The following is a 26,070-nucleotide window of genomic DNA, read 5'->3' on the forward strand; positions in this document are numbered from 1 at the left end:
CAATCACTCAGCCTATCTTTGTGTTTCATGAAGTTGACGTTTTTGATCAATTGCAGGCCACTTGTTAGTTCTTTTGTAACAATGTCTAGGATTGGGTTTGTCTGACACTTCCTTGTGATCAGATTCTGGTGGCAGGACTATTATAAAAATCATGCTGTGTCCTCTGTGCATCATATCAGAAGGTACATGGTATTGGTGGCTGCACTCTTGATGATGAATTCCGTCGCTTGGTGAAGGTAAATCATAGAATCCCGGACTCGTCGCTGCACCAAGTCAGAATCTCCCCTTTCCGGGCCTTAGTCTCCCTTTCTGTAAAACGGGGGTGTGGCTGACCTGAGGGTCTGCGCACATGCCTGGAACTCATACCTACACGCTCATCAAATCCTTGTCAACCAGCTGATGCACTCTGTTTAGTTCTAATGCTCTTAAAAGCATCTAGGGGGCCTTTTACCTCGTTGCAGCCGAGAAAGCAACATGGATCACCAGCAGCTCTACTGGAGCCATCCGAGAAAATTCGGCCAGGGTTCTCGCTCTTGCCGGGTCTGCTCAAACGATCTGATCCGGAAATACGGCCTCAATATTTGCCGCCAGTGTTTCTGCCAGTCTGCGAAGAACATCGGCTTCATTAAGTTGGGCTAACTGAACTTCCTTAGATGGCTCATCCAGCACATCAAACTTAGGCGGAAATAATACTAGCTCTTTGTATATAAAAGTTTTCAAAACTTCAAAAAAAAAATTAAAAGCATTTGGGGGGAACAGCACCCATATTTAAGATTTGGAAGATTTCTTGCATGCACTTGGAGCTTCCCAGGTGGCGCTGGTGGTACAGAATCCACCTGCCAATGCAGGAGACAAGGGTTTGATTGCTGGGTCTGGAAGATCCGCTGGAGAAGGAAATGGCAACCCACTCCAGTATTCTTGCCTGGGAAATCCCATGGACAGAGGAGCCTGGCGGTTACAGTCCATGGGGTCCCAAAGAGTCGGACACGACTGAGTGAGTGAGCACAGCACACAGAAACAACAATGCATGCACTTGGAAGTGATATTCTCTGACTGAGCGTGTGGGTTTACCCAGGGTGGTGATTACAAGTGAAACTTTGCAACAGGACTGGGGCTCGTGGAGAAATGCTTCGGAAGTATGACTTCTGGCTCAAGGATGCAAGGACTTTCACAGATGAGAACGGTCTTGGTGGCACTGGTGGAGGAGGGCATGTTTAATTCTGGGAAGGCTGGTGTAGGGGGGCTGGAGACCCTCTCTATGACCCTCCTCTCCACCTCCTAGGAGTCTGCCTTTCTTCAGGGGAAGGGGGCTGGGTGTGGAAGGACACGTGCCCAGTCCCAAGGTCAGCAGGCCGAGTGGGGATTTCCATCCGTGGAGAAGCCAGATCCTTTGTTTTAGAGAAGTAGCTTGCCAAGGTCAGGGGCCGAGTTCAGCTTTTGAACTGAATACACAAAGAGGCACATCACCCACCATCTGGACCCACAGATACAAGGAGATGCTGACACACACATTCCAGGCCAGTGATAGGGCTGGTACCTCTAACTCTCATCAAACACTCATCAACCCATTGACCCTGAGAGGTCGGCATTGTTCCTATTTTACAGTTGAGGACGTGGAGGCTCAGGGCTGTGAAAGCCACCCAGTCCAGATCACACAGCTAGGGAGCAGAAGGGCAGCACTCGAACCCAGTTCTGACTCCAGGGCCTATGCTCTCCATCACACACACCTGCTCTCCTATGCCCTTTCCACACACACAGGTGCCCATGCACACACTTAATAGACACAACCACACACCACCTTCCTGTGAGTCACAAAGGACCAGGGACTATGAATGTGGGTTTAGGAGGCAGCAACCCTGACCTTGGACAGGCAGCTTGCTCCCTCTGAGTCTCAGTTTTCCCATCTGGAATATGGGCACCATTATGGTCAATGCGGGACTTCCCAGGTGGTGCTCATGGTAAAGAACCTCCCCTGCCAGTGCAGGAGACATAAGAGACAGGGGTTCAATCCCTGGGTTAGGAGGATCCCCTGGAGGAGGGAATGGCAACCCTCTCCAGTATTCGTGCCTGGAGAATCCCATGGGCAGAGGAGCCTGGCAGGCTACAGTCCACTGGATCGCAAAGAGTCAGACGTGACTGAAGCGACTTAGCATGCATGGTCAATACGTTGCTGCTAATATTTGCCCCCACGTTGGCCACATAGTGGGACAAGGGATCAGACACAGCCATGAAGAATCACAGACGCCGTAGTGCATTCTACCGTCATTTCTCAGGGGTCTGCTCTGCGCCAAGGAGTGTGCTGGCTGCCGTGGGTCAGGCAGCAAGAGTGTCCACTGCCTTTCCACAGCTCACTGTCTGCTGGAGAAACCAGTCATTGCACATGACCTTGCTCATGTGGTGGGATTATCACAAGGGAAGTTCTCACATGCAGCTGCTTACAGCGTCCCAAAGTCACCCTATGCAGTGGGTTGAGCCATGCATGCGTGTGTGTGTGTGTGTGTGTGTGTGTGTATGCACTCAGTTGCATCTCTTTGCAACCCCACAGACTGCAGCCCGCCAGGCTCCTCTATCCATGGGATTCTCCAGGCAAGAATACTGGGGTGGGTTGCCATTTCCTTCTCCAGAGGAATATTCTGTATCTCCCGCATTGGCAGGCAGATTCTTTACCACTAGCACCACCTGAGAAGCCCTGGGTTGAATGGTGGCCTCCCACAAGGAAACATTCCAAACGCCCCAGAAATTGTGAATGTCACCTTATTTGGAAAAAGGGTCTCTGCAGATGCACTTCAGGTTAGGATGTCAAGAATTAGATCATGCTGGATGGGGTCTGGGTGGGTCCTAAGCCCAATGAAAATGGCTCTTATAAGAGACAGAAGAGAAGACACAGATACACAGAGAAGGCGGCCACATGAAGAGGGAGGTAGAGATTGGGAGTGATGTGGCCACAAGCCAAGGAATGCCAGCTACCACTGGAAGCTGAAAGAGACAAGGATGGATTCTCTCCAAGAGGCTTTGGAGGGAGTGTGGCCTGTTGACCCCTTGATTTTGAACTTCTGGCCTCCAGAACTGTTAGAGAATAAATTTATTTACTATTTATATGTTAGCTTATTTGGCTGCAGCCTGTGGGATCTATAGCTGCAGCATGCAAACTCTTAGTTGTGGCATGTGGGATCTAGTTCCCTGACCAAGGATTGAACCCAGGCCACCTGCATTGGGAGTGCAGAGTCATAACCACAGGAAGTCCCCGAGCAAATCCCTTTAATGAATCTCTTATCCATATACCTTTTGCTAGTAATGCTGTTTCTCTGACTGAAGCCAAGGAGTTGGCTGAATACAGACTCCCAATGATATCTACATCCTTACCCCTGGAAATCTGTGACTGTTCCTTTATATGGCAAAAAGGATTTGGCAGATGTGAAGAAGTTAATGGTCTCGAGAAGGGAGGTTATCCTGGATTATCTGGGTGAACCCAGGGGAACCAGAGGGACCTCATAAGAGGGAGACAGGAGATCAGAGTAGATGTGCAGATGGAAGACAGAAATTGCTTTGATACAAGGAAGAGGCCATGAGCCAAGGAATGCAGGCAGCCTCTGCAGGCTGGATAATGCAAGGGGACAGAGTCTCCTCTCTGGCTTCCAGAGGGAAGCAGCTCTCCTGGCACTTTGACTTGGTGAGACTGATTTTGGACTGCTGACCTCCAGAACTGTAGGAAGATGAAGTTGGGATGTTTTAAGGTACTGAATTTGTGGTGCTTTGTTACAGTGGCAACAGGCAAACCGTGATTGATACATAAGAAAGGTGTCCACAGAGTCAAAAATATATCTGGGGACTTCCCAGGGTGGGGGAGCCAGTGGTTAAGAATCTGCCTTCCATTGCAGTGGGCGAAGTTTCAATCCCTGGTAGGGGAATTAGGATCCCACGTGCCCCACAGTGAGGCCTATTTATGTGTGTGTGTGTGTGTGTATAATTATACACACATATGTATATACGTATATGTGTGTGTATATACATGTGCTAAGTTGCTTCAGTAGTGTCCAACTCTGTGACCCTATGGATTGTAACCCGCCAGGCTCCTGTCTATGGGATTCTCTAGCAAGAATACTGGAGTGGATTGCCACGCTTGCCTCCAGATCTTCCTGATCCAACCTGTATCTCTTATGGCCCCTGCACCGGCAGGGCAGATTCTTTAACCACTACTACCACCTGGGAAGCCCAAATATGTATATAAATACACATATATACATATATATATGTATGTTGGGGGGGCCTACAGGGGGGCCTTGTAGCCACTGAATAAATGTGATACACGAAGCAAAGTGGTCACACAGAAACAATCACACAATAACTGTAGGTCTGTGTTAAGAACACTCATGCATGGAGACCCAGAGACAACTGGAATTAACAGTTCACAACAGGTCAACACAGTCAGCTGTGGTACCACAGGGACCAAACTGCAGAGTCCTTCAGACACACACACACACACACACACACACACACACACACACACCCCAAGGTTACTATGGAATCCAATAGGGTCCTCTGGAAAGATAATCACACTTCACATCACCCTCCAGAAACAATGGCAGAGTGACACAACAATGCAATGTCTACAACATCCCTGGAAGTCCCAGCATCGCCCACACCTGTCACTGTCAGTCTGAGACTCACGTTGAGTCAGCTGGCTATGGCATCCAGGTGTGTGCGCGCGCAAACACACACACACACACACACACACACACACACACTTCCTCCCAACCTCCTCATGTAAGAGACCCAGCAAAGCCAGGGATATGGTACAAAAATAGTTTATTACAAAAGAAATCCAACCAAAACGCCTAATAATTTACATGGATATCAGTGCCTGGTGTCAGCCCATTTCTCCCTCCTCACTGAAGTGGGTGGAGTGCAGAAGAGAGAGCTGTTCCTTGGTTCCACCAGCTCTGGGAGAGGAGAAGGAAATGAACATTTGGGGGCAGTTCCAGACGAAAGACTGAGAGACCAGGATGCCTGAGAAAAATGGGGGTAAGAGTCCTGGACTGGGGGCGGGGCTGAGATGGAGGAATATCCGTGCTGAGAAGAGGGGGGGTTATAGGTAAATATATGTGCCTCTGTGCAAATCCTGATCCAGAAGATTGGGGGGGGGCAGAGTGAGATCTTCACAGTTTCCACGAGGGCTGACCCCACAGGGCAGTGAGGTCCCTCCTCACGAGTCCAAGATCTGCCCCCCCATTCCTCTCAGCTACCTCCTGGAGCTGGGGAGGGGGGCACCGGCCGGCCAGGGGCTCGGAGGACTCCGGCATAGGGCAGGAAGGTCGGTGGAGATGAGGGAGGAAGGAAGAAACTGGGGGGAGCCATGGGGAATCCAGAAGGGTCCTTGGGGGGAGACTGGGAGGGCGAGGAGGGTGGTGATGCTGACAGAAGACCTGCGTGAAGAGAAGAGAGAGGAGGGGGTGAGGGTGGCCAGAGGCTAGATCTAGGGAGGAGGAGGCTGGGGGTCCCAACTCCTGGATTCTGGGAGCTGGGGGGCTGGCTTCTCACCATTGGAGCTGAGGCGGCTGCTGCTCTCAGGGGAGGTGGTGGCGCTCCGGTCCGGGGAGGGCTCTGGCTGGGATGCCGGAGCAGGCCGTGTGGCCTTGCCTCTCAGGATGTCGATGACCTGTGAAACGTTGCATGATCACCTCTGGGCCAGCCCTGCCCACACAGCCCTGCCTCTCTCCATTTCTCCCGGTTCCTGAGTCTCCTAGAGCAGGGAGCCTCGCCTCTCTCTCAGGACGTGCAAGAGGGCAAGTCACTTCCTTTCTTCAGGCCTCAGTCTCTCCTCTGCCTAGAACTCACACCCACGCGTCAGGCTGCACCGGCTCGCCTTCACACCCTGGCACTTACGCGCACACACACCCTGCCGCATCCCTTGCACACACGTGCCACTCATCTGTCCCATCCCTGCAGACCGGCACTGGGGCACAGACCCCTCTCCATCCAGCCCCCACCCCCCTCCAACTCCCGCTACTCCTGTAACCCCATGCCGCCACCAGCGCGCGCACTCACCCGGCGGCTACGCGCCACCATGAGCGGCGTGTCGTTGTGGCAGTTCTTGAGGCCGCTGTCTGCGCCGCTGCGGACCAGCGTGCGCACGAGCGGGAGGAGCCCGCGGCCGGACGCCGAGTGCAACGCGGAGCTGCCAGAGTACATCTGCGCGTTCACGTTGGCGCCGTGCTGCAGGAGGGGAGGCGCGGGTCAGGACCCCCGCCTGAGAGGATGGGGGCGGGACCCAGGGGGCGGGGCCAGTATGAGGGGCGGGGTCACAAGCTGGGGCGGGGACAGACCCAGGGACCGTCCAAGAAGGGTGGAAACTGGAAACGGGGGCGGGACTAAGCGGGTCGGGGGCGACACAGAATCAGTTGGCGATGGACTCAGCATCCCTGGCCAAAGCAGAGGGGGCGGGGTCAGAGAAGGGAAGGGTTCAGGGGTTTGGGCCCAATTGCAGACGGAGTCAGGGCGGAAAGACAGCGCCGGGACGGGGCCAAAGCCGGAAGACAAGGGTCAGCGAGACTCTAGCCGGGCGGGGCCTGGACCGTTTTGGGGGTTTAGAGGAAGGAATCTGAGATGACCGGGGACTGGTTCGTAGTCTGAAGGAGTGAAGTCCTAGGGTTGGCGGAAGGACGCCTAGGAGGAAGGGTCGGGGTTGGAAGCGTAGCAAGCACAGTGCCAGAACTGGAAGGAGGAGGGGTCGGTGGCAGGGATGGAGCGACAGGCGGTCAGGGCCAGAGGAGAGGGTGGGCGAGAGGCCAGGGGAAGGGGCCGTACCCACCTGTAGCAGTAGCTGGACCATGCTCAGGCTGTTGTTTTCCACGGCGTGGATGAGTGGGGAGCGGCCGCTCTTAATGTCCTGCGCAAGGAAGGAAGGTTTTGAGCATCCCCTTGCTCTGCCCAAGCAGCCGGAGGCCCGCACCCCAACCGCTGGGTCCAGCATCTCAGTTTCCTTAGGTACTTCGAGCCCCGCCTCCAGGCGCCCCCATCCCCCCCGACCCCGGCCGAAGCTCGCTCACCACCGCGTCGATGTCCGCGCCGTGCTCCAACAAGAGCAGCACCGCTTCTTGGCACTCGGTGTTCACCGCTACGTGCAGGGCGGTGAGCCCTGAAAGAGCGGGAGACTCAGGAGACTCAGTTAAACGTAGGCCTGGGGCTTTGCAGTCTCAGAAGGACTCCAGGTCCTACCAGACAGCCCCCACCCAGCGCCCGGGTAGGTGCTCACCATCGTAATTGCGGGCCTCTAGATCCATGGTACCCCCGGCCGCACTGTCCAGCAAGGCCCGCAGGCAGGCGGGGCTGCGGTGCTCGCACGCCAGGTGGGCTGCCGTCTGACCGTGGCGGTCCAGTGCCATGGGGCTGGCACCGGCCATCACCAGGAGCCGGACCACAGACGGCAAGGTGGTGATCACAGCCAAGTGTAGCGGTGTCTGGGGAACAGAGACTGTGAAGGACTCCTGTTTCCTGTCCTGCGACCCAGTCCTGCCTCCCTCAGAGTCCTGACCCCCAGCAGTAGTCTGAACCAGAAATCTGAGCACCTACTCCCGCAGATTCAAGCATCAGGGCCCCTAGCTCTTCTTCACCTAGGACTCAGGTCCCCAGCCTCACCTGCCGGAGGTTGTTGTAGATATCCAGGTCCCGGCCGCCGTGCTGGAATAGATTGACAAGGCGATGCACAGCCGGCAGATTGCCCTGCACCACGGCAATGTGGAGTGGCCTGGGGGTGAGAATCAGGCATGAGAGAGTGGTCACCTCTCACCCCTGAACTCTTAGCAGTGCTAACTCCAAAATGCACAGGATGCTTTAGAAGTAACTCGGGTATCCAACCACTGCTCCCCACCCCCATTCCCTCCATCCTGGTTCAGGCACCATCATCTCCCTCTTGGAGTGTCCCCTCTACACTGGCCTCTCTACCTGCACACTGCCCTGCTGTCTGCCCCCAACAGAGCAGCTAGAGACCCTTTAGAACCGGAGTCAAATCATGCCGCTTTTCTGCACAGAATTCTCAAAGTCCCCACCATGGCCCACAGGCCTCAGGTGATCTTGCCTTTCCCTCTTTGATTCCTTTTGATGTCATCTCATCTCTGGCCACTAGCCTCTTTGCTCTTCCTCAAACATACCAAGCATGCTTGCCTCCTAGGCCTTTGCACTGGCTGTTCCCTCTGCCAGGAACAGTATCTCCCCCGCCCCCATATCTTCGGGGCTAACTCCCCTCACTGGGGCCTCTGCTAAAATGGTACCGCAGCGGCTCCCCCACCCCACTCCCACGCTTTATTTTCCTCCACATCATCACCTAACATCGTACACTTTTGTTTCCTGTCTGAATCTCCCTCGATAGAATGTCAACTCCACCAAGTAAAGCATTTTCCCAGTGCCTACGACAGTGGTTGGTGCTGAGAAAGTGCTCCACAAACACCCTGAATAGAAGAGGCCCTCTCAAGGACCCCTGACCCTCCTTGAAGCTGGGGACCATGTGCTCACCCCGTTCCAGGCCACAGTTTTCTCATCTGTGGAATGGGTGGGGATGAACTGGATGGTCTCCATCTGTGGTGACTGGAGATCATGTTCAGCCTCCCACCCGAGAGTAGGGACATGGGGCAATTTTTGCCCAGAAGGGAGATGATGGCACAGGTGGGACAAACTGGGATGGGAGTCATTGCTTGGGAAGCTGGACTGCGCAACCCAGATCCCCCCTTTAGGACTGAAGGACTCCATTTCCTCAGCTTCTGGGAAGGTTGTCAAATCTCGGCTCTCTCTGGGAATTACCCTTCGCTGGAAAGGGCTGCTTGCCCAGGTCATGGGGGTGGGTAGACGCCACCCAATGGCATCCGCTGACTGGTTTGTGTGGGCATATAAGGTCCAGCCTTCTAGCCCCAACTCTGAGAGGCCCCTCCAGCTGCCATATTCCCTGTGGGATCCCTGAGGCCCAGTTGAAGCTACAGAGCAGCTCGAATTCTCCCTCTGCCCAGTCCTGCTTTCTCCCTCTCCGCGGGCACTGGGCTGGAGAAGCCTTTCCAATAAACCTCCTGCCAGCTTCTCAGGGCCCCCAAAAGCTGGAAGAGCTATTCAGAGCTGAGGACAATCTGAGATGACTGTAGGGGGGTTGGGGGACGCTGGCGCTGAGTCCATAAGGCTGGCTGAAGTTACACAGGCCCCACAACCTCACCCGCCGCTGCCTGCTGACGAACCTGGGCCAGGCTAAGTGAGGTGAACGGCGGTCCTCCCCACGGCGGAATTGAATCCACCTCCTAGTGCTGGAGGCAGAGAAGTTCTGCCGCCCCGGAGGGCTTTGCGGGGGCAGAGCCAGGGTTGCAAATTGGGTTGCAAATCTCTCTTGCCCTGAGGCGTGGGCAAAGTCACGTGGGCCTTTCCAGCCTCAGGTTTCTCCTCGGTAAAGTGTCGCCCGCAATAGCTCCCAGCCCCCAGGAAGAGATTCTGCAGGTGAAACGCTGAACCCGGATCTGAACCGGGAGAGCCACATTTAAAAAAGAAATCTCGGGGAAGGGGTCGGACCTGGGCCAAGGGCCCCCGGGAAAGGGCTCCGTCCCCTCCCCGCATCTCTCAGGACGCCCCGCCTGGGTCCCCTTCGGGGCGGGCGGGGTTAAGCGAGGGCAGAGGGAGAAAATGATTTCAGAGAAACCGTCCTGGCCTGAGTTCCCATAAACGCGCGGGCCGCAGGGGGTGGGGCGGGGCTGGAGGAAGTGGGGACGGGAGGGGCGGCCCAGCCCTCGGACTTCCAGTAACAGGTCTGCTGGGCGGGGCTCCGCTTCCTGCTCCCGGGGGAGGGAAGCCTGGCCCTTCGGGGATCTACCCCGGCCACCCCGGCACCCCAACTTCCATCCTCGAATGAGGCGGAGAGGGGAGCCCGACCCAAAGAGCTATAGTTACCTTGGGGGTAAGGAAGGACCCCAATTGCTCCAGCCAGGGGACCCCGCTAGAACTCCATCTCGCAGGGTTCAGACTCCAGCTGCCTCCCTGTCCCCCACATCCTGGCATGCTGCTTCCTGCGTCCCTGGCATACGATGCCCTAACTCTTGGCGGGTACCGACTGCCCCCATCGCGCCGAGTGCTAGGCTCCCCCGGCCACCCTGCCGCCCGGCGCCTCACCCGCTCAGCGTTCAAGGCATCTAGTACCCAAATTCTGCCCTCCGGGACTCAGAACGCGTCCCCCCCCCCCCCCCCCCCCCCGTGGAAACTCAGACTTCCAGCTCCTCACTGCCAGACCTTTGGCGGGGGTGGGGGGTGGGGGTGGTGATTGCAAATGCCCTGAGATCTTACTGCCCTGAATACCTCGAAGTCCAGCCTCCCAACCGTAGCATTGCCCCTTTGGGGACCCGGACCTAGCGTGTCCCCCCACCCCCGCCCCCGCCCGGCCCGCTGCCCATTCCGGTAAAGCCTCGGCCCCAGCGGAAGGGGTTAAGGTTAGAGGGAGCGCCAGGAGGGGGAGGCTGCGAGTGAGTGACGGGTGCTGACGTGGGGAAGGCAGAGCAGCTGGGCTGCGGTCAAGTTCTGCGGGAAGGGATTTCCCCCACCAGGCAGCTGAGGCAGAAGTGTTTGCTTTGGGGGAGAGGGGGGAGGGCGGGGAGGGAGGCTGGGGCGTGGGGCTGGAGACTGGTGTGCCAGGTCGTCTTCTGCACCCGGCTTTCACAGGCTGCAAACAAATCACCCCTGGGGACAGAGACAAATTGAATCTATTTCACAGATGACCCCACAGGTACCCAGAGGCAGCGGGAACTAGTTTTACCAAGGCCTTTGTGTATAAATACATATATATAAAGATACATTTATATCTCAGACACTTTGTCCTGCTTGGGTTCGCAAGGATAGTCCAAGGAGCTCTGTTCCAACAAAATCCACTCCCATGTACTGAGCACCAACTGTGCCCCCGGCCCCATGCACTCTAAGTCCTGTACCTCACTGCATTGAATCCCCACTGTGATCATGAGGCCTGATTTCCAGACAGGGAAACAGGCTTGGGGATGCGAAATCACCCAGGGGCCAGTGGTGGAGACCCCCCACTTTCCTTGCATCTCCCTCTGTGGTTTCCAGAGTCCCCAAGCCCATTCCTAGATAATTGCTTTATTGAAATCAGTTCTTTTCTGCCTCATAGAGACCTTCATCTTGTGGTGCTTGTTTGCACAGGGGGAAACTGAGGTAGAGAGGTGTGAGAAAGTGACCAGCTGAGATTCCATCCGAGGTTGGTAGAATTACCATAACCACGGTGGTCAAGTGTTTTTTTGAGTGCTAGGCCTGGGCTAAATGCTCCCATGCAGGACTTCTCAGTGGCTTCATGAAGCTCAGAAGCCTGTCCTTCAAACAGTAGATGATAAAACCATGAGATTTGTGAAATCAGCTTAAAGAATTGTCAGATTAATTTAGTGGGCTATGACCAGGAAACAGCGACATGACGAGAATAGAAAACCCCAAAGTAGCTCCCATGTTGTAAGCCTGAGTGCTGTTTTGTTCTGTGCAATTTTTATTTCAAGTTTATATATGTGTGTGTGCTTAGCAAAAGGTTATAATGATAATAATAACATTAATTAATACAAATTGAGCACTTTCAATCTACAAGGCTCTGTGCAAGGAGCTTAACATGTATAATTCATATAATAAGTCAATCTGTAAAATGTCTTTCTCATTTTTGGCTTTTGGTAAAAACTTTAAAGCCCACTGCTTCAAAAACAGTCCTGGGAGGTAAGGGTTCTCAGGGTGCCCGTTTTTCAGAAGAGGAAACTGAGGCTCAGAGAGGGAAAGGGGCTTCCTCAAAGTCACACAGACAGGGGAGACAGGATTCTAACTCAGTGCAGGTAACTTGAAAGCTCCTGCTGGCTGAGTGCCCGTGTTGCAATGGGTGGGTGAGGTGGGTGGAGGGTTGGCCTCCCCACCCTTCTACTCCCCTCCTGGAATGGGGGACTGTCACTCACGTGTCTCCATCCTCATCAGCTCGCGTGGCCATGGCGATGTCAGCTGACAGGGGATGTTCCATGGAGCACACCATGGGGTACAGAGGTGTAGGCAAGTTCAGCAGAGGAAAGGGGGAGCCCATGGTCGGGGTGGGGTACAGGGAGAGTAAAGGTCCTGGGAAGAGAAAGGACATGCATGAGGCCAAGCCCACAGGTCATCAACCTGCCCCCCAGCTCCAGGCCTTCGCTCCCTTTTCCCTTGGTCCCTTTTGCATCTCCTCCTGAGCCTTTAAGACCCAAGACAAACTCCTCTACCACGTCCCTCCTCTGCGCTCCTGCAGCTCCCCTCCCCAGCCCTGGACATTGTCACTTATCTTTACTTCTGTCTGACCCCTCATCTTCTACTAGGCAAAGATTCTGCACTATCGCCCAGCATGGGGACCTCAGGGCCAGTTTGCTGAGTGAATTTGTGGCTGAGGAAGGTAAGGGTGGATGAAGCACCGGGTGTAGGGGGTAGGATGAATGTGTACAGAGTTTGGGGAGAGGGAGTAGTGCCAGAATCCGGCACAGATCAAACTGCTGGAAGGCACCAAGGTAGTTGGCAAATCCACATCTACCCATCACTCAGATGGGGAAAGCTGAGGCTCAGGTTTTCATGGGGGAATGTGAAAGGGGAGAAGGCAGTGACAGGCCTCCTGATGGAGGGCTTGAAGCTGTACCCTGAGGGGATGAAAGGTGCAGAAACTGGGCAAAATTCTGGAGGCCCAAGGCCTGGGGTCCCTGCAGCTCTGGGGGTCACTTGGAGATTGTGAAGTGGGCACAGCTGTGGGAGAGGCTGCCCCCTCCTGGATATCAGGGATGGAGACAGGATGGGAAGAATAGTGCCTGTTCTTCTCTGTCATCTCCTGGTCCTTGGGGGCTCCATTCCTGAAACCCCAAGTTTCCTGGTCCTTGTATGTTCAATACCAGGTCTTGGTGCCCTCAGGCCTTCTGCCCAGAGATCCCCAAATCCTCCCTGGCCCTAAATCCTTGAGGTCCAGAATCCCCCCGTCCTGCCCCCCAGTTCTTAGAATCCTCAGCCCCCAAAGCCACCCTAAGGCCTCCTGACCTCATGACACCAGTGAGACACTGATCACTTGCAAGCACACAGAAGTGGGTGCTTAGAACCCCAGATCTCTGTCCTGCTGACTCCTAGGACCCCTGGTATTGGGATTGGTTTCCTTGGGTTTTTGTGATCCCAGATATTGGGGTGCTCAGTACTCCCCACTCTCTTCCCATCTTCTCCTGACATCTGGGGTCCCACGATTTCGACAAATAGGATCTTTAACATGTCTCCTTAGAACCCCAGTCTCTGTTCCCCTCACTCCCTTTGACCCCACATAAAGTTCAAGGGTCCCCAAACCCCCAGCTTCTTGGGTCCAGCTGCTGATCCCTTGTAACCCTATATATCTGGGTTTTTAAGAGTTTATAACTCTGTGTTCCCGGGACTTGACTCCCTGAGACACGATATCTGGACTGCTGGGCACTGTCTCCTGGCTCCCTATAGGTGGGTCTCAGATCTCAGGACTTTGACCCCTAGCTTCCTAGAGCTCCGGTATCTGTGTCCCAAGGTGCTGGCTCCCTGAAGCTCCCATATCTGCACCCCTGGGACCTCAGGCTCTGCCCGCAATTCCCCAGGAACCCCCTCTCTGTGTCCTTGGGACCTTGACTTCTGTCCCTCGGCTCCCCGAGGCCCCCCTGTGTTAAGGTCGGAGCTCTGCCCCCTGACTGCGGTGGTGACCCTCTGCATTGCCTGCCCCCCACCCGGCCATGACTCGCGGAAGCCACTCACCCTGGTAGTAAATTGCCTCTGGCCGCGCCAGGCCGTGAGGGGGCGCGGGCACAGCTGGTGTGTCGGAGCCACCGCGGAGGGGATCCGGGGGGACGACGGGGCCCACAGCGCCGCGCGGGGCGGCAGGCTCCGGGGAGGGCGCGCGCAGAGGGCGCTTGCGGAGCGGCAGCGCGGCGCCCGGGGGTCCGGTGGCCTTGGGCCGGGTGCGCAGGTCCACGGGCCCCTCGTCCATGGTCCCCGCGGGGCATCGGGGCATGGGGCCGCCGGGGACGGCGGCCGAGCGGGCGGCTGGAGCGCGGCTGGGCTCGGCAGCACGGGAGGGTGGTTGCGCCGAGCGCCGGGACTTCCCCTGCCGCCGGCTGAACTGAAGGGACTTTTGTCGGGCCGGGCGGTGCCGGCCGCCCGCCTCCCCGCCCCCGGCCCCCCCGGGGCCACCCGTCCGCCCCAGGGGTTTCCTGGACCCGCCGCCGCTCCCGCCGTCCCGCGGTGCCGCCCCCCGATCGCCCCGCCCGCGCCGCGCCCCGCTCCCGCCCCCTCCGGGCCCCGCGGCGCCCCGGGCGGCTGGGCTTCGGCGGGGGGCGGGGGCGGGCAGGGGGTGGGAAGGAGGCGGGGTCGCGGAGTTGCGGGGTCCCCACCCCTGCGGCTGCGGGCCTCAGGCTGCGTCTCCGTGTGTGTGTGTCTGTTTGTCTGTCTGTCTCTCTCTGTCTGTAGGTCTCTCTGTATCTCAGTCTGGAACTGTGCCTGATTCGCAGGTCTGGTCGGATGTCTCCCTATCTCTGTGTCTCTGTCTCCATCGTCTCTGGGCATCCCTTTCCGTGTGTCTGTCCCTCGAGCGCTGTCTGCTTCTCAGCCTCTTCCTCTCCCCTCGACCCCTCCGCCCCCCGCCCTAGGGAGGCAACTCCCTGAGGCCCTTGGGGTCGCCAGGACGTGGGTTCGATTCCAGACTCCCACTTCCTCGCTGGGTGACCTTGACCAGGCACTTCCCTTCTCTGAGTCGTTTCCTCCTTCGTGGGAGCAAGAAGACGCACCCAGGGCAGGGAGTACCCTCAGCGGGCGCCCGGGCGCTAATCATCCCTCTGCCTGCCCTGCCGCCGTCTCGGCCTCCTCCGAGTGCCTGCTCAGTCTGGGGTGTGAACTTCGCTGGGGGTGGGGGACGGGGGGCGGGGGCGGGAAATGTTCGGTGGGGAGTGCACAGAGAAACCGTGAACCTGTCTCTCCCCGCGGGGTCCCATGACCCAGCCCGAGCCTCCGGGCACAGGGTGGGTGCCCCCGAAATCCTCGATACCCAGAGAAACAGATGTGGCGGAAGGGGTCCAGAGGTCGTGAGAGGCCAAGTAAGAGGGAGACGGGGAGACAGCTAGAGCCGTAGGTCACAAGATCAGAGCCACAGCGGCCAAGCCCGGGTCCAGAAGACGGGGGGCCGGCGGGCTTCCCTTCTGCCCCCGCGTCCCCCTCCCATCCCAGGCGGGGTTGGTGGGTGGGGAACAGGCCTGGCTGGTTGGGGGCATGACTCAGAGGCAGGCTGGAGCTGGGGGCGGCGGGGCCCGGGAGAGGGCAGGACGGAGGCGGGCCTCTCCCCTGACCCCGCCCCTGCCGCCCTTCTCCCCGCCCCGGGGAGGGGCCCCGGCCGCTCGGGGCTTTCCCGGATTTCCCTGGAGGCGGGGCTGACACTGGGGTTGAGTCCCGGTCACTGACTTACGGGAGGCGGAGCGGAAGACTTGGGGGGACCCAAAGGGGCAAGGGAATGGGCGCTGCACCCCGAGTCTGTCCAGGCGGCACGCAGGGTCTTCCTGGTTTTGTGCGTCTCCCCCCGTCTCTGCATCTCCTTCCCTGGTCTCCGTCCCGCCTTGTCGCCTTGTCTCTCCATCTCTGCGTCTCAGTCTCCCCATCCTGGGACCCTGAAAATGGGTGTAAGGCCCCCGGTTCTCAGGAAGGGACTTTGCCCAAGACTGGGACTCCACCCCAGTGGATTGTTCAGGATGTCAGGAGCAGCTGTGGGCAGACAGAAGCCTCACCCTCTTCCCTGCTTCTCTCCGTTCTGCCTCTCCGGGTCTCCCCGTCGGTGCCCTGGGAAGGGAGAGCGTCTGGGGGGCAATACCTGGGTTCCAGTCCCACTTCCACCCCTTGTTGACAGTGGACCCTAGGTCGTTTCTCTTGAGCCTCAGTTTGCTCATCTGGAAAATGAGGCCGAAGTCAACCCCTGCCCCCAGAGTTGTGGGGGCTACAGGGGAAGAGGTGAGGGAATTAGGTTGTGAAGTCTGGGGCTCCCACCCACTCAGCCCTCACCTCTGGTGACTCTCCAACACAGGGGAGGGGTGGGGTGTAGAGCACTGCCCGCTGTACAGAGAGCAGCTGAGCCTCGGAGAAGCGAGGCTTGTCAAGGTGATGACCCTAGGAGGTAGGGTTGGAAGGATGCCCAAGGTCCTCCCATGCCCCGGCTCCCTTGCTGCAGGTGGAGCAGTGACTCTGGGCCCAGACGGGACTGGGGAAGGGGTGTCTGCTTTTGGCCCAGAGGGGGCTTGGAGGGGCTGAAAGAGAGGGTGCTGCTGGTTCTGAATCTGAGGGTGGAGGAGGGATAAAAGAGTCTGAGGGAGGAGGATCTGAAGGAGGAAGACAGGTCCAAGAGGGAAGTAGGTGGTCTGAGTGGGGAGGTGAGGGTCTGGGGGAGAGAGAGAAGAACTAAGTGAGGCCAGTGGCTCTGAGAGAGGAGAAAGTGGAGGGTGGGGGAAGAAGGGTTTGAGGGAATAGGAGATTTGAAGAGGCTGTGAGCGTGGAGGCAAATTCTGAGGGAGAGGATCTGAGAGTCTCAGGGTGGCGGCCATGGTCTGAGGGAGGGGGATCAGTTGGAGGAGAGCCTCCTTGGGGCAGAGGGAGGCATGCTTGGGGAACCAGCAGGGACTGAGGGGAGGGGAGAGAAGGGAGGCCTGGAGTCAGCCCCGCCCCGCAGCTGTCTCTAATTTCCCAGAATCTTCTGCTGCTCAGGAAAGTCCCAGCTCCCACAGCCGCCTCCCTCCTGTGTCGGGAATGGAGGATGCGGAACCAGGACGGCTCCTCCCTCCTTTCCCCCCTTGCTCCCTGAACCCTTGTCGGGGAGGACTAGGGTCTCCCCTCTCTGGGCCATGAGCTCTGGAGGGCCCGTCCCACCCACAGGGGTGGCCCCTGGATGAGTCCCAGAAACTTCCCAGAGGAGGCCGGGAAGTTCTGCTTGGTGTCTAACCACTTTCCCCACACAGGGCAACCTTTGTACCTGGTCACACTGCCTCCTACTGCTTCTTCTCCCCTTGTCCTTCCTCAAACCTCCCTGGGGAAGGAAGGGCCACGATGATACCTGCTCACAATCCCAAGAAGGAAGTGAAGTCCTACAGCTAGAAGGCTGTGATTCTGGGCCAGCTTTCTTGCCCTTGGGGGCCTCCGTTTCTCCTAAAAGGAGAAGATTGGGCTGGTCAGACCTTAAGTTCCTATTGGCTTAATTCCTGGCCTTCGTCCTCTTTGCTTCTGACTGAGGAGTCCTGTCTCTGGCTTTCATGAGCTTAGTGACTTGCAGCAGTTACTGAACCTTATGGAGTCTCAGCTTCCTCATTTATAAAACAGACTAAATCAAGAAAACATGCTTCCATTCTGTAGGTCCTGAACTGTAGAAAGTGCTTGATACAATGTAGCTGCTATTATTCTTCCCATTATAACCATTCTCCTGTTACAACCTGGCATAAGAATAATACCAATTCTTATTAATCCATTAACCCAAATTTTCAATGGCAGGACCCGTTTCATTAATTCAACATGCTGGGTTTGAGCCCTAGTTCTGCTGCGAGTTAGCTGTGTGGCCTTGGATAGGTGGCTTTTCCCCTCTGGGCCTTCCTTGTGACTTTATGGTTGGGAATGATGACAGCTTCTGCCTCCCAGGATTTCTGAGCAGATTGACATCAGGTATGCAGAGTGAATGGCTGACTGAATGAATGAATGGTATCCATGCTTCACGTTGTCTGCCTTCACCACCAGGCCAGGCCTTTGACTATTTGTAATTTTTAAGTTCATTAATTTATTTGACTGTACTGGGTCTTAGTGTATGGTTCCCAGGATCTTTAATCTTCATTGTGTCATGTGGGCTCTTGTTAATAGATACAGCATGTGACGTCTCAGTTGTGGCATGCGGGATCTCGATCCCCAGCCAGGGATCAAACCCTGGGTCCCTGGCATTGGGAGTTCTGAGTCTTGGAGTCTTAGCCACCGGACCACCAGGGAAGTCCCCAGGCCAGGCCTTTCTTGTCCTGCTTCCCACCCAGAGATGAGACAAGATAGGCCCATTCGCTCTGCCCGAGCTCCCGCTTAGGAACAGGCTAACTTCATTCTCTTAACAGCCGGTAAGGAAAATTCAGTGAAAATCTCTGTTTTAAAGGGAAGGAAAGGGACACAGAGCAGTGAAGTCACTGCCTAGGGGAACATGATGAGAGATGGGTGGGGAAGGCACGATTTTTAAACCTGGTATCTGTGACCCCAGCATCTTGATTGCGGCATCATGGACCTGGAAGGGATGCTCATTAGTCCCAGAGACCGTTGGCCTCCCCTCTCTGCTCTCATCCTATCCACTTCCTGGGAAGGAATCATTTAGATGGGGAAACTAGGGCACAGGAGAGGCAAGGTCACATGCCTGAGTCTGCGCTCTATCTCCAGTGCTCTTCTGCAGGCCAGGGAGGGTGGAGCAGATGGAGAGAAGATTGCTTTGCAGCAGGACTGTTAGATTAAAGAGAGGCTTGGGAAGAGCAAGTGAATTTTGCAGACAAGAGGGAAACAGAGGTGCTGATCTGGGATGGGAAGGGACTTGCCCAAGGTCACATAGGCTCCCAGTCACACAGTTTTGAGTTGCAAGTCCCTCCTGGGTCAGCAGACAGCTCCGGGCTCCACCCCACCCCCAGGGGTGAATGCAGGCCAGCTTCCTGGAGGCCGGCCTGGCACCTCCTGCTTCCTCCCCACCCACCCTGGGGCCTTGGCAGCTGCTGGAATCCCTGGCACCAGGCTGCATAGCCCTTTTGGGGCTTGGGCCAAGACTTAATCTTCCCCTTTCTCCCTCCTGCTGGGTCTGCAGGCACGCCGCTGAGTCAGAAGATTGCAACATTCTCCCCAGGCGAGTTTGGAGACTGGACAGCCTCTCCCCGCCCCCCAATTCACTGCACTGACCAGACAGGGGAGATGCAGTGGGAGGGGTTTGTGGATATCAGCATCTGCCCTGTGGGGATGAGGCATGTAAGTGGGGTCCTGGGAAGGTCAGGTGTAAGGCAGTGAGGTTGATGGTGGACTAACTGGAAGTGTGCTGCTGGGCCTCAGTGTCCTCATCTGTAATTAAAAGAGGCTCACACTTTAACTGAGGATCTTCAAACCCCAGCTCTGCCACTTAGCAACTGTGTGACCCTGGGCAAGTGACTCACCCTCTCTGAACCTCAGTTTCCTCATCTATAACATGGGGCAAAACCAGTGCACGTCTCACAGGATTGTAGCGAGGGTCAAAGGCATTAACACATGTTGGCGTAGGCTGGCGTGGAGTAAGTTCTCAGTAAATGGAAGCTGTTATTTTCAAACGATTGCTATTATTAATATAGGGTATGGGAGGGCTGCTACAGAGGCACACTGCTTGGATGCCCTTTGAAGAAAGGACTAATGGCCCAGCTGCCAGGCATGTAGGTGGCTGACAGTTGGCTCCCTGAGGGTCTGCCTCAGCTTGCCAGCTGGGGATTCCAGCCATTGACAGAGCCAGGTGGGGTCAGAGGGTCTGGCCATTTTCTGTCCACCGTGGGATTCCTCATGGGCAGTCTGTTTCCGGAGCTGCCCCTGGGGCTAACATCCTGGCCCGATGGTCCCCCTACCCAATCCTGCTTTCCCTACGCCCCCTTTCCCACATGCTGCTCTTCATAAATCTTTTGCCCTCCTAACTCTAGGCCACCTGATGCGAAGAGCTGACTCATTGGAAAAGACCCTGATGCTGGGAAAGATTGAGGGCAGGAGGAGAAGGGGGCGACAGGGGTTGAGATGGTTGGATGGCATCACTGACTCAACGGAGGTGAGTTTGAGCAAACTCCGGGAAATGGTGAAGGACAGGGAAGCCTGGTGTGCTGCAGTCCATGGGGTCGAAAAGAGTTGGACACAACTTAGCGACTGAACAACAACAACAGCAACTCTAAGAATCTGCTTTCTGGGGGACCCTGTCTCGACAATGGGTTTTGGAGTTAAGATGACCTGAGTGTGAGTATCAGCTCTGCCTGAGTGGCTTTGGAGTGGCATCTGATCTCTGGGTGTCAGTATCCCCCCCCGAGCCATCATGGTGGTGATAACATGATGGCTGAGTGGATCCAGTGAATTTCCCTAGGGCCTTTGGCACAGTTGCTGACGTCATCCTCACCTGTAAGAAGTGAGAGAATCGAATCTGGGTCTACCTCCTTCCTACTCTGCCAGTTTCCAACCCTGTGGCCCCTGCCGAGTGCTTTGCCCTCTGAGCCTGGTCTCGTGGTCCTCCGGGTCCTGCCCTCCTCCATCAGACTAGCTCACTGAGTGGTGTCGCTTGAACCAGCCATCTTACTGGGAACACTTAATGAGACCAAATCTCGTCCCCAGTATTGAAGTATGTGGGTGCTAAGTTGCTTCAGTCATATCCGACTGTGCGATGCTATGGATTGTAGCCGGCTAGGCTCCTTGTCCATGGGGTTGTCCAGGCAAGAATACTGGAGTGGATTGCCATGCCCTCCTCCAGTATTGCGGTACAAGCTACAAATTACCCAGGAGAAAATGGGGTGTCTGCTTCCCCCATCAGTTTAGACTCTTCCCCAGAGGAGGCGACCCTCCCCTAATGAACTGGGAGCCCCCCACCCCCGCTTCTCGAACCCACCTCCCCAGGGCAGAGCACAGAGGCCACATCAAACGAAGGGACAGCACCTTCCCTGAAAAGCTGGCCTTTTCCCTGGAAGTCGGTGCCTCCCCAGCCCGAGGCCACAACCTCCCCTGCAGCCGCCGGGCCTTAGAAACACAGATGCGAAAGTCCCCCAGGCTCCTGGGAAAGCAGGTCAGGCCAGACCCTCCCTTCCTCATTTGAGCGGGGGGGGGCCACGCCGGACTCACCTTTCCTGTCTGCATCCACCCGTCCCAGTCGGGGCCACCCCTGCCCTGGCGCACTTTCCCACGAGAGTGAGGACCGGGCGGGCGTGTCTCCGCTAGCCCGCCCCGAGGAATCGGGTCGCTGGCTGCACCGCAGGCTCGCGGCTGCGCGGCCCTGAGCAGGCTCAGTTTCCACATCAGAAAGCCTGGGGGTGGCGCCAGGCGTCCTCGAAGGGTTGCGCCCCTGGAGCCCTGGCTCTGGGCTGGCTGGTGAGAAGTGGGGTACCCGGGAAGTCTTACTGCCAGGCTCCGCGGGAGGTGGGGGTGGGGTTGGCTTGTGGCCTACCCACCTCTGAACTTGTCCCTTCGGGCCTCCTGTGGTCACACGGTCCCAGAACCCTCGCTCACTGCTGGGAAAGTCAAATGGTATCTTGTGTTTCAGATCCCAGATTCTCTTCTTGTGGTTTCCCATCGCGGTCTCCTGCCGCGCCACCCCTGCCCCCCACCTCCTCCGCCGGGCTCAGAAATCTTGCCCCCTTGGAGAACCAAGTCATAGGAGAAACGGAGAGATTGTGCAATCATGGGATGAAAAATAATATAAATCTTCAAATTATGAAATATTAATATAATATAGAGAATCGCATGACAGATGATGCTCCATTTCGCCAAATCTTCAAAGGGACAGTTAGGTTCAGAAATGATTCTGCTAGTTCCTCCAAGGCTTCTTCCTAATCGCAACTCTCTCTTTTCTCAAAGTAACTCATTCTTTGGTGCTGTTATTATTTTCCGTTTACTACCTATGAATACACACCTGATCATTACAGTTTTTAATTGATTAATTTATACTTTTGTGTATTTATCCTGAAAGACTGACACTGCCTTTATTCACATGCTTTCTGCATGTGACACAGGACATTCCATATCTATGAAAAGCCACCATAAATAGTAATTTAGTGAGGCTTAGAATGTGAGGTCAATTTATAAATGACAACTGTATTCCTTTTTTTCTTTTCTTTTTCTGTTATTGAATTTTTTTTTGCGGGGTGGGGGGATGATACTAGTGGTAAAGAATCCACCTGCCAAGACAGGAGATGCAAGAGATATGGGTTCCATCCCTGGGTCGGGAAGATCCCCTGGAGTAGGAAGTGGCAACCGGCTCCAGAATTCTTGCCATGGACAGAAGAGCCTGGTGGGCTATAGTCCATGGGGTTGCAAAGAGTCTGACAACCTGAACACATGATAGTTGATTTACAATGCTGTGTTAATTTCAGGGGTACAGGCAAAGTGATTCAGTTATACATACATATATGTACACATATACATATATATGTATTCATTCTTTTACAGATTCTTTTCCCATGTAGATCTTTATAAAATGTTGAGTATAGTTTCCTGTGCTATACAGTAGGTCCTTGTTGGTTATTTATATATATTGTAGTGTGTATATGTTAATTTCAAACTCTTGATTTATTTCCCCCACCCAGTTTTGAATTTTTTTTTTTTTTTTTTTGGCTACACTACTAGGCATATGGGATCTTAGTTCCCTGCTCAGGGTTCAAACCCACGCCCCCTGCCGTGGAAGCGCAGAGTCTTAACCACTGGGATGTCAGGCAAGTCCCTTGAATTTTTAATAAAGAGAATCTTCGAGTGCAATCTCTTAGACCTGGCTTCTTGCACTCAATCTTATGTCTCTGTGTGTGTGTGCGCTCAGTTGTGTCCGACTCTTAGTGACCCCATGGATTGTAGCCCACCAGACTCCTCTGTCCCTGGAATTTCCCAGGCAAGAATTCTGGAGTGGGTAGCCTTTCCTTTCTCCAGGGGATCTTCCCAACCCAGGGATCGAACCTGGGTCTCCCGAACTTCAGGCAGATTCTTTACCAGCTGAGCCACAAGGGAAGCCCAGCAGGCGGATTCTTTACCACTGAGCCACCTAGGAAGCTCTTAGTGAGGAATGTCTGTGAGGTTCATGCATAGTCTTACATCTGTTGTATTTCTTTCATTTCCACGACTGTGGATCACTCTCTTGCCTGGAAATTTACAAAACCATTTGCCTGTTGATGGGCATGTGAGTGGTCTCCAGGTTTTGTCTTCTTTTGACAATGCTGTGTACATCTCCTAGAGCCCATGAGCACACACATTTCTCCCCATAACCCAAGAATGGAATTGTTGGGACACAGGGTGTGCGGATGTCCGGATGTGGGAGATACTACCAGACAGTTTGCTCCAATTTTTGTTCCCATCTCGGTGTCTGCTGTGGGTTCTCCTTCTCCCACAACCTTGTCAGCACTGAATCTGGTCAGGCTTTGAAAATATGAGTCATCCTGGTGTGTGTGTATGTGTGTGTACATGTGTGAATCTCATGGTATTTCTAATTTGCAATTTCTCACTCCACAATGAAATTGAGTCCACTGTTCACTTGAACTGAAGGATAACAGACTCTTTAGGACAAAAGACTCTAGAAACTGAAATAAACCATAATAGAAAAGAATATGAAAAAGAAAATATATATGTATAAATGAATCATTCTGCTGTATAGCAGAAATGAACACACATCAGAAATCAACTAGACTTCATTAAACAACAGCACCAACAACTATGGGACCTCAGAATCTTAGGGGCAAAGAATTTTTGAGTCCCAGACATGATTGAGCAACTGAACTGACTGACTGAGACTTTTAGGAGCAAGGCATTCCAGAATCCTGTGCCTCCGTTTCCTCATTTGTCAGTTCAATCCAGTTGTTCAATTGTGTCCGGCTCTTTGCGACCCCATGGACTGCAGCACTCCAGGCTTCCCTGTCCATCACCAACTCCTGGAGTTTGCTCAAACTCATGTCCATCTAGTCGGTGATGCCATCCAACCATCTCATCATCTGTCGTCCCCTTCTCCTCCTCCCTTCAATCTTTCCCAGCATCAGGGTCTTTTCCAAGGAGTCAGTTCTTCCCATCAGGTGGCCAAAGTATTGGCGTTTCAGCTTCAACATCAATCCTTCCAATGAACAACCAGGACTGATTTCCTTTAGGATTGACTGGTTTGATCTCTTTGCAGCCCAAGGGACTCTCAAGAGTCTTCTCCAACACCACAGTTCAAAAGCATCAATTCTTCAGCGCTCAGCTTTCTTTATAGTCCAGCTTTCACATCCATACATGACTACTGGAAAAACCATAGCTTTGACTAGACTGACTTTTATTGGCAAAGTAATGTCTCTGATTTTTAATATGCTGTCTAGGTTGATCATAACTTTTCTTCCAAGGAGCAAGCGTCTTTTAATTTCATAGCTGCACTCACCATCTGCAGTGATTTTGGAGCAACCCCCACCAAATAAAGTCTGTCACTGTTTCCACTGTTTCCCCATCTATTTGACATGAAGTGATGGAACCGCATGCCATAATCTTTGTTTTTTGAATGTTGAATTTGGTAATGGGGATTACTCAAGTCTCTAACTCATAAGGTTGGGGGCAGGATTAAAGGAGTTACGTGTGGACACCTAGAATTGATCCTGGTACCTTAGCCCTCAATAAATGTGGTTTCCCCCAGGGCAGGAATTTCATCTTGTTGTTGTTCAGTCACTCAGTTGTGTCCAACTCTCTGTGACCCCATGGACTGCAGCACGTCATGCTTCCCTGTCCCTTACCATCTCCCTAAATTTGCTCAAACGCATGTCCGTTGAGTCGGTGATGCCATCCAACCATCTCAACCTCTGTTGTCCCCTTCTCCTCCTGCCTTCAATCTTTCCCAGCATCAGGGTTTTTTTTCTAATGAGTCGGCTCTTTGCAACATTTCATTTATTTTGTTCTTTTCTGTGTTCTTGGCTCTCACACAGGACAGAGGCTCAATAAATGTTTACTGAATGAACGAATCTGAACCTTCAATGATCAAAGATATTTGCCAGTGTGGGACTTTAGGAGCCAAGATGAACAGAATTTAAGAAACGAAGAATGATCAGATCAGAGAGTCTGAGGATCTCAAGAATGAGAAACATGCATCTTTGGCAATGCATCTTTTTTTTTTTAAATTTTTTATTTTTTTGGCAATGCATCTTTAAAACATCATTGTGTTAATGCTTTAAAAATAGCAAAGCTCCATTAGCAGAGACCTTCTAGCTCTTGGAAGGGTCTTGGGTGGGACCTAAGAGAAAAGAACTCTGCCTTCTCACTCTACCTGTGAAATGGAGCAGGACATTATGGCCCTTCCCTTCCCGTCCTATGTCCTCTGCCTGCCTTCTGTCTGTGGAAAACTTTAGTCAAAGAATAAGTTTAATCAGAGATACGAGAAGTGAAGAAACAAAGGAAAACAGTCAAAGGAGACCGAATAATAATAATGCAGTCATTAAACAGAGTCAAGGACCTGTGTCTCTTTCTTAAGGGCTGTAGCTAAATCTTCTGAGACATCCTGTGAGCTGTCTTATAGAGCAAAACACCAGGGTGAGGATATTAACTACACAATTACCAGACTGTACCCAGGACATGAGCTGCCACGATTCTGAGAAATGGCCTCAAAGAAATGAGAACAAAGGGGCCCTGGAACTGAAGATTAACTGTCCCTAGAACCATCGAGATGATGCTGGTCAGACCACTGATGACCAATGTGAAGATGACTGTCAGAGCTGACTGTACAGTTTCTGCCAGTAGCCCCGCTCCCCGGCCACTTCTGTCTATAAAAACTCTTGCCCCGCTGGTTGCCAGGAGTGGGGGGTAGTCAGCCTTTGGACAGATGTCTGCCCCCACCCCCACCAGCTGCCGGCATCTGAATTAAGGTAAACTCTCCTTTCCACCAATCTGGCCTGTTTGTTGGCTTTTGAGCGGCAAGCAGCCGGGTTCACCTCACCTTTTGCTAACACGTGTACCCGCTTCTCCACGTGACTCCAACGGTCCCCTCATCCCCATCACTTCCCCCGGTCCCTGCCAGCTCCTTCCCATCTCCATCTCCCTGCACACATGGATGGATCTTGAGAAAGCTGCTCCTACCTGGGGCATGAGAGGGAGAAAGTCCAGGCTCCTGCCAGGGAGGCCTTGAACCTGGTACCACCTCGCTCCTGTCTTATCTCCCACTGTTCTGCCCCCACCCACACCCCTGCTTTTAGCAGCAGCATCTGCCCCCACCCTTCTGCCACACACACCCCTTTCACTTCAGCCTCAAAAATAGTCTCTTCCACCAAGATCCAAACCAGGGCGCTCAGTAGGTGTTCAGTCAGCATATTGGGGCTCAGCTCTGGCAGCCTGTCCTCCAGG

The 26,070-nt window shown here is 54.5% G+C and overlaps 3 protein-coding genes and 1 long non-coding RNA gene across 4 annotated transcripts; 2 read left to right on the forward strand and 2 right to left on the reverse strand.

The window, feature by feature from the left end:
• The first annotated feature begins 419 nt into the window (after positions 1 to 419).
• Positions 420 to 701, forward strand: LOC139029838 (small ribosomal subunit protein uS14-like). The gene has a single exon (XM_070450712.1). The coding sequence runs from the start codon at positions 475 to 477 to the stop codon at positions 637 to 639; it is 165 nt and encodes a 54-aa protein (XP_070306813.1). The 5' UTR covers positions 420 to 474; the 3' UTR covers positions 640 to 701.
• A 4,088-nt stretch (positions 702 to 4,789) lies between these two features.
• On the reverse strand, positions 4,790 to 14,117 carry BCL3 (BCL3 transcription coactivator). Its single transcript, XM_020893154.2, has 9 exons — positions 13,762 to 14,117; positions 11,952 to 12,105; positions 7,636 to 7,744; positions 7,253 to 7,457; positions 7,047 to 7,135; positions 6,809 to 6,886; positions 6,046 to 6,213; positions 5,539 to 5,656; positions 4,790 to 5,423 (listed from the first exon to the last, which is right to left on the reverse strand). Exons 1-9 carry the CDS (start codon positions 14,015 to 14,017, stop codon positions 5,236 to 5,238), a joined length of 1,365 nt encoding a protein of 454 aa, XP_020748813.2. The 5' UTR covers positions 14,018 to 14,117; the 3' UTR covers positions 4,790 to 5,235.
• Positions 9,782 to 25,177, forward strand: LOC139029841 (uncharacterized). The gene is made up of 3 exons (XR_011482082.1): positions 9,782 to 9,922; positions 12,339 to 12,412; positions 24,663 to 25,177. It is a non-coding gene; the product is annotated as an uncharacterized lncRNA (long non-coding RNA).
• LOC139029840 (uncharacterized) lies at positions 14,334 to 21,165 on the reverse strand. The gene is made up of 4 exons (XM_070450713.1): positions 20,866 to 21,165; positions 17,090 to 17,181; positions 15,777 to 15,828; positions 14,334 to 15,659 (listed from the first exon to the last, which is right to left on the reverse strand). Exons 1-4 carry the CDS (start codon positions 21,037 to 21,039, stop codon positions 15,273 to 15,275), a joined length of 705 nt encoding a protein of 234 aa, XP_070306814.1. The 5' UTR covers positions 21,040 to 21,165; the 3' UTR covers positions 14,334 to 15,272.
• Positions 25,178 to 26,070: the final 893 nt, after the last annotated feature.

The sequence above is a fragment of the Odocoileus virginianus genome, chromosome 20 (genome assembly GCF_023699985.2).
Source record: "Odocoileus virginianus isolate 20LAN1187 ecotype Illinois chromosome 20, Ovbor_1.2, whole genome shotgun sequence".
Classification (NCBI taxonomy): Eukaryota; Metazoa; Chordata; class Mammalia; order Artiodactyla; family Cervidae; genus Odocoileus; species Odocoileus virginianus.

Coding starts and splice junctions, on each gene's coding strand:
- LOC139029838 (XM_070450712.1), top strand. CDS start 475: ATGGATCACCAGCAGCTCTACTGGAGCCATCCGAGAAAATTCGGCCAG.
- BCL3 (XM_020893154.2), bottom strand. CDS start 14,017: ATGCCCCGATGCCCCGCGGGGACCATGGACGAGGGGCCCGTGGACCTG. Junction 7,745..11,951: donor GCTGATGAGGATGGAGACAC/GTGAGTGACAGT, acceptor TCTCACCCCCAG/GCCACTCCACATTGCCGTGG. Junction 5,657..6,045: donor TGGTGGCGCGTAGCCGCCGG/GTGAGTGCGCGC, acceptor AACGTTTCACAG/GTCATCGACATCCTGAGAGG.
- LOC139029840 (XM_070450713.1), bottom strand. CDS start 21,039: ATGTGGAAACTGAGCCTGCTCAGGGCCGCGCAGCCGCGAGCCTGCGGT. Junction 15,829..17,089: donor CTTCTTGGGATTGTGAGCAG/GTATCATCGTGG, acceptor CTCCCTTCCCAG/GGCACCGACGGGGAGACCCG. Junction 15,660..15,776: donor GGAGAGAAGCAGGGAAGAGG/GTGAGGCTTCTG, acceptor ACCCATTTTCAG/GGTCCCAGGATGGGGAGACT.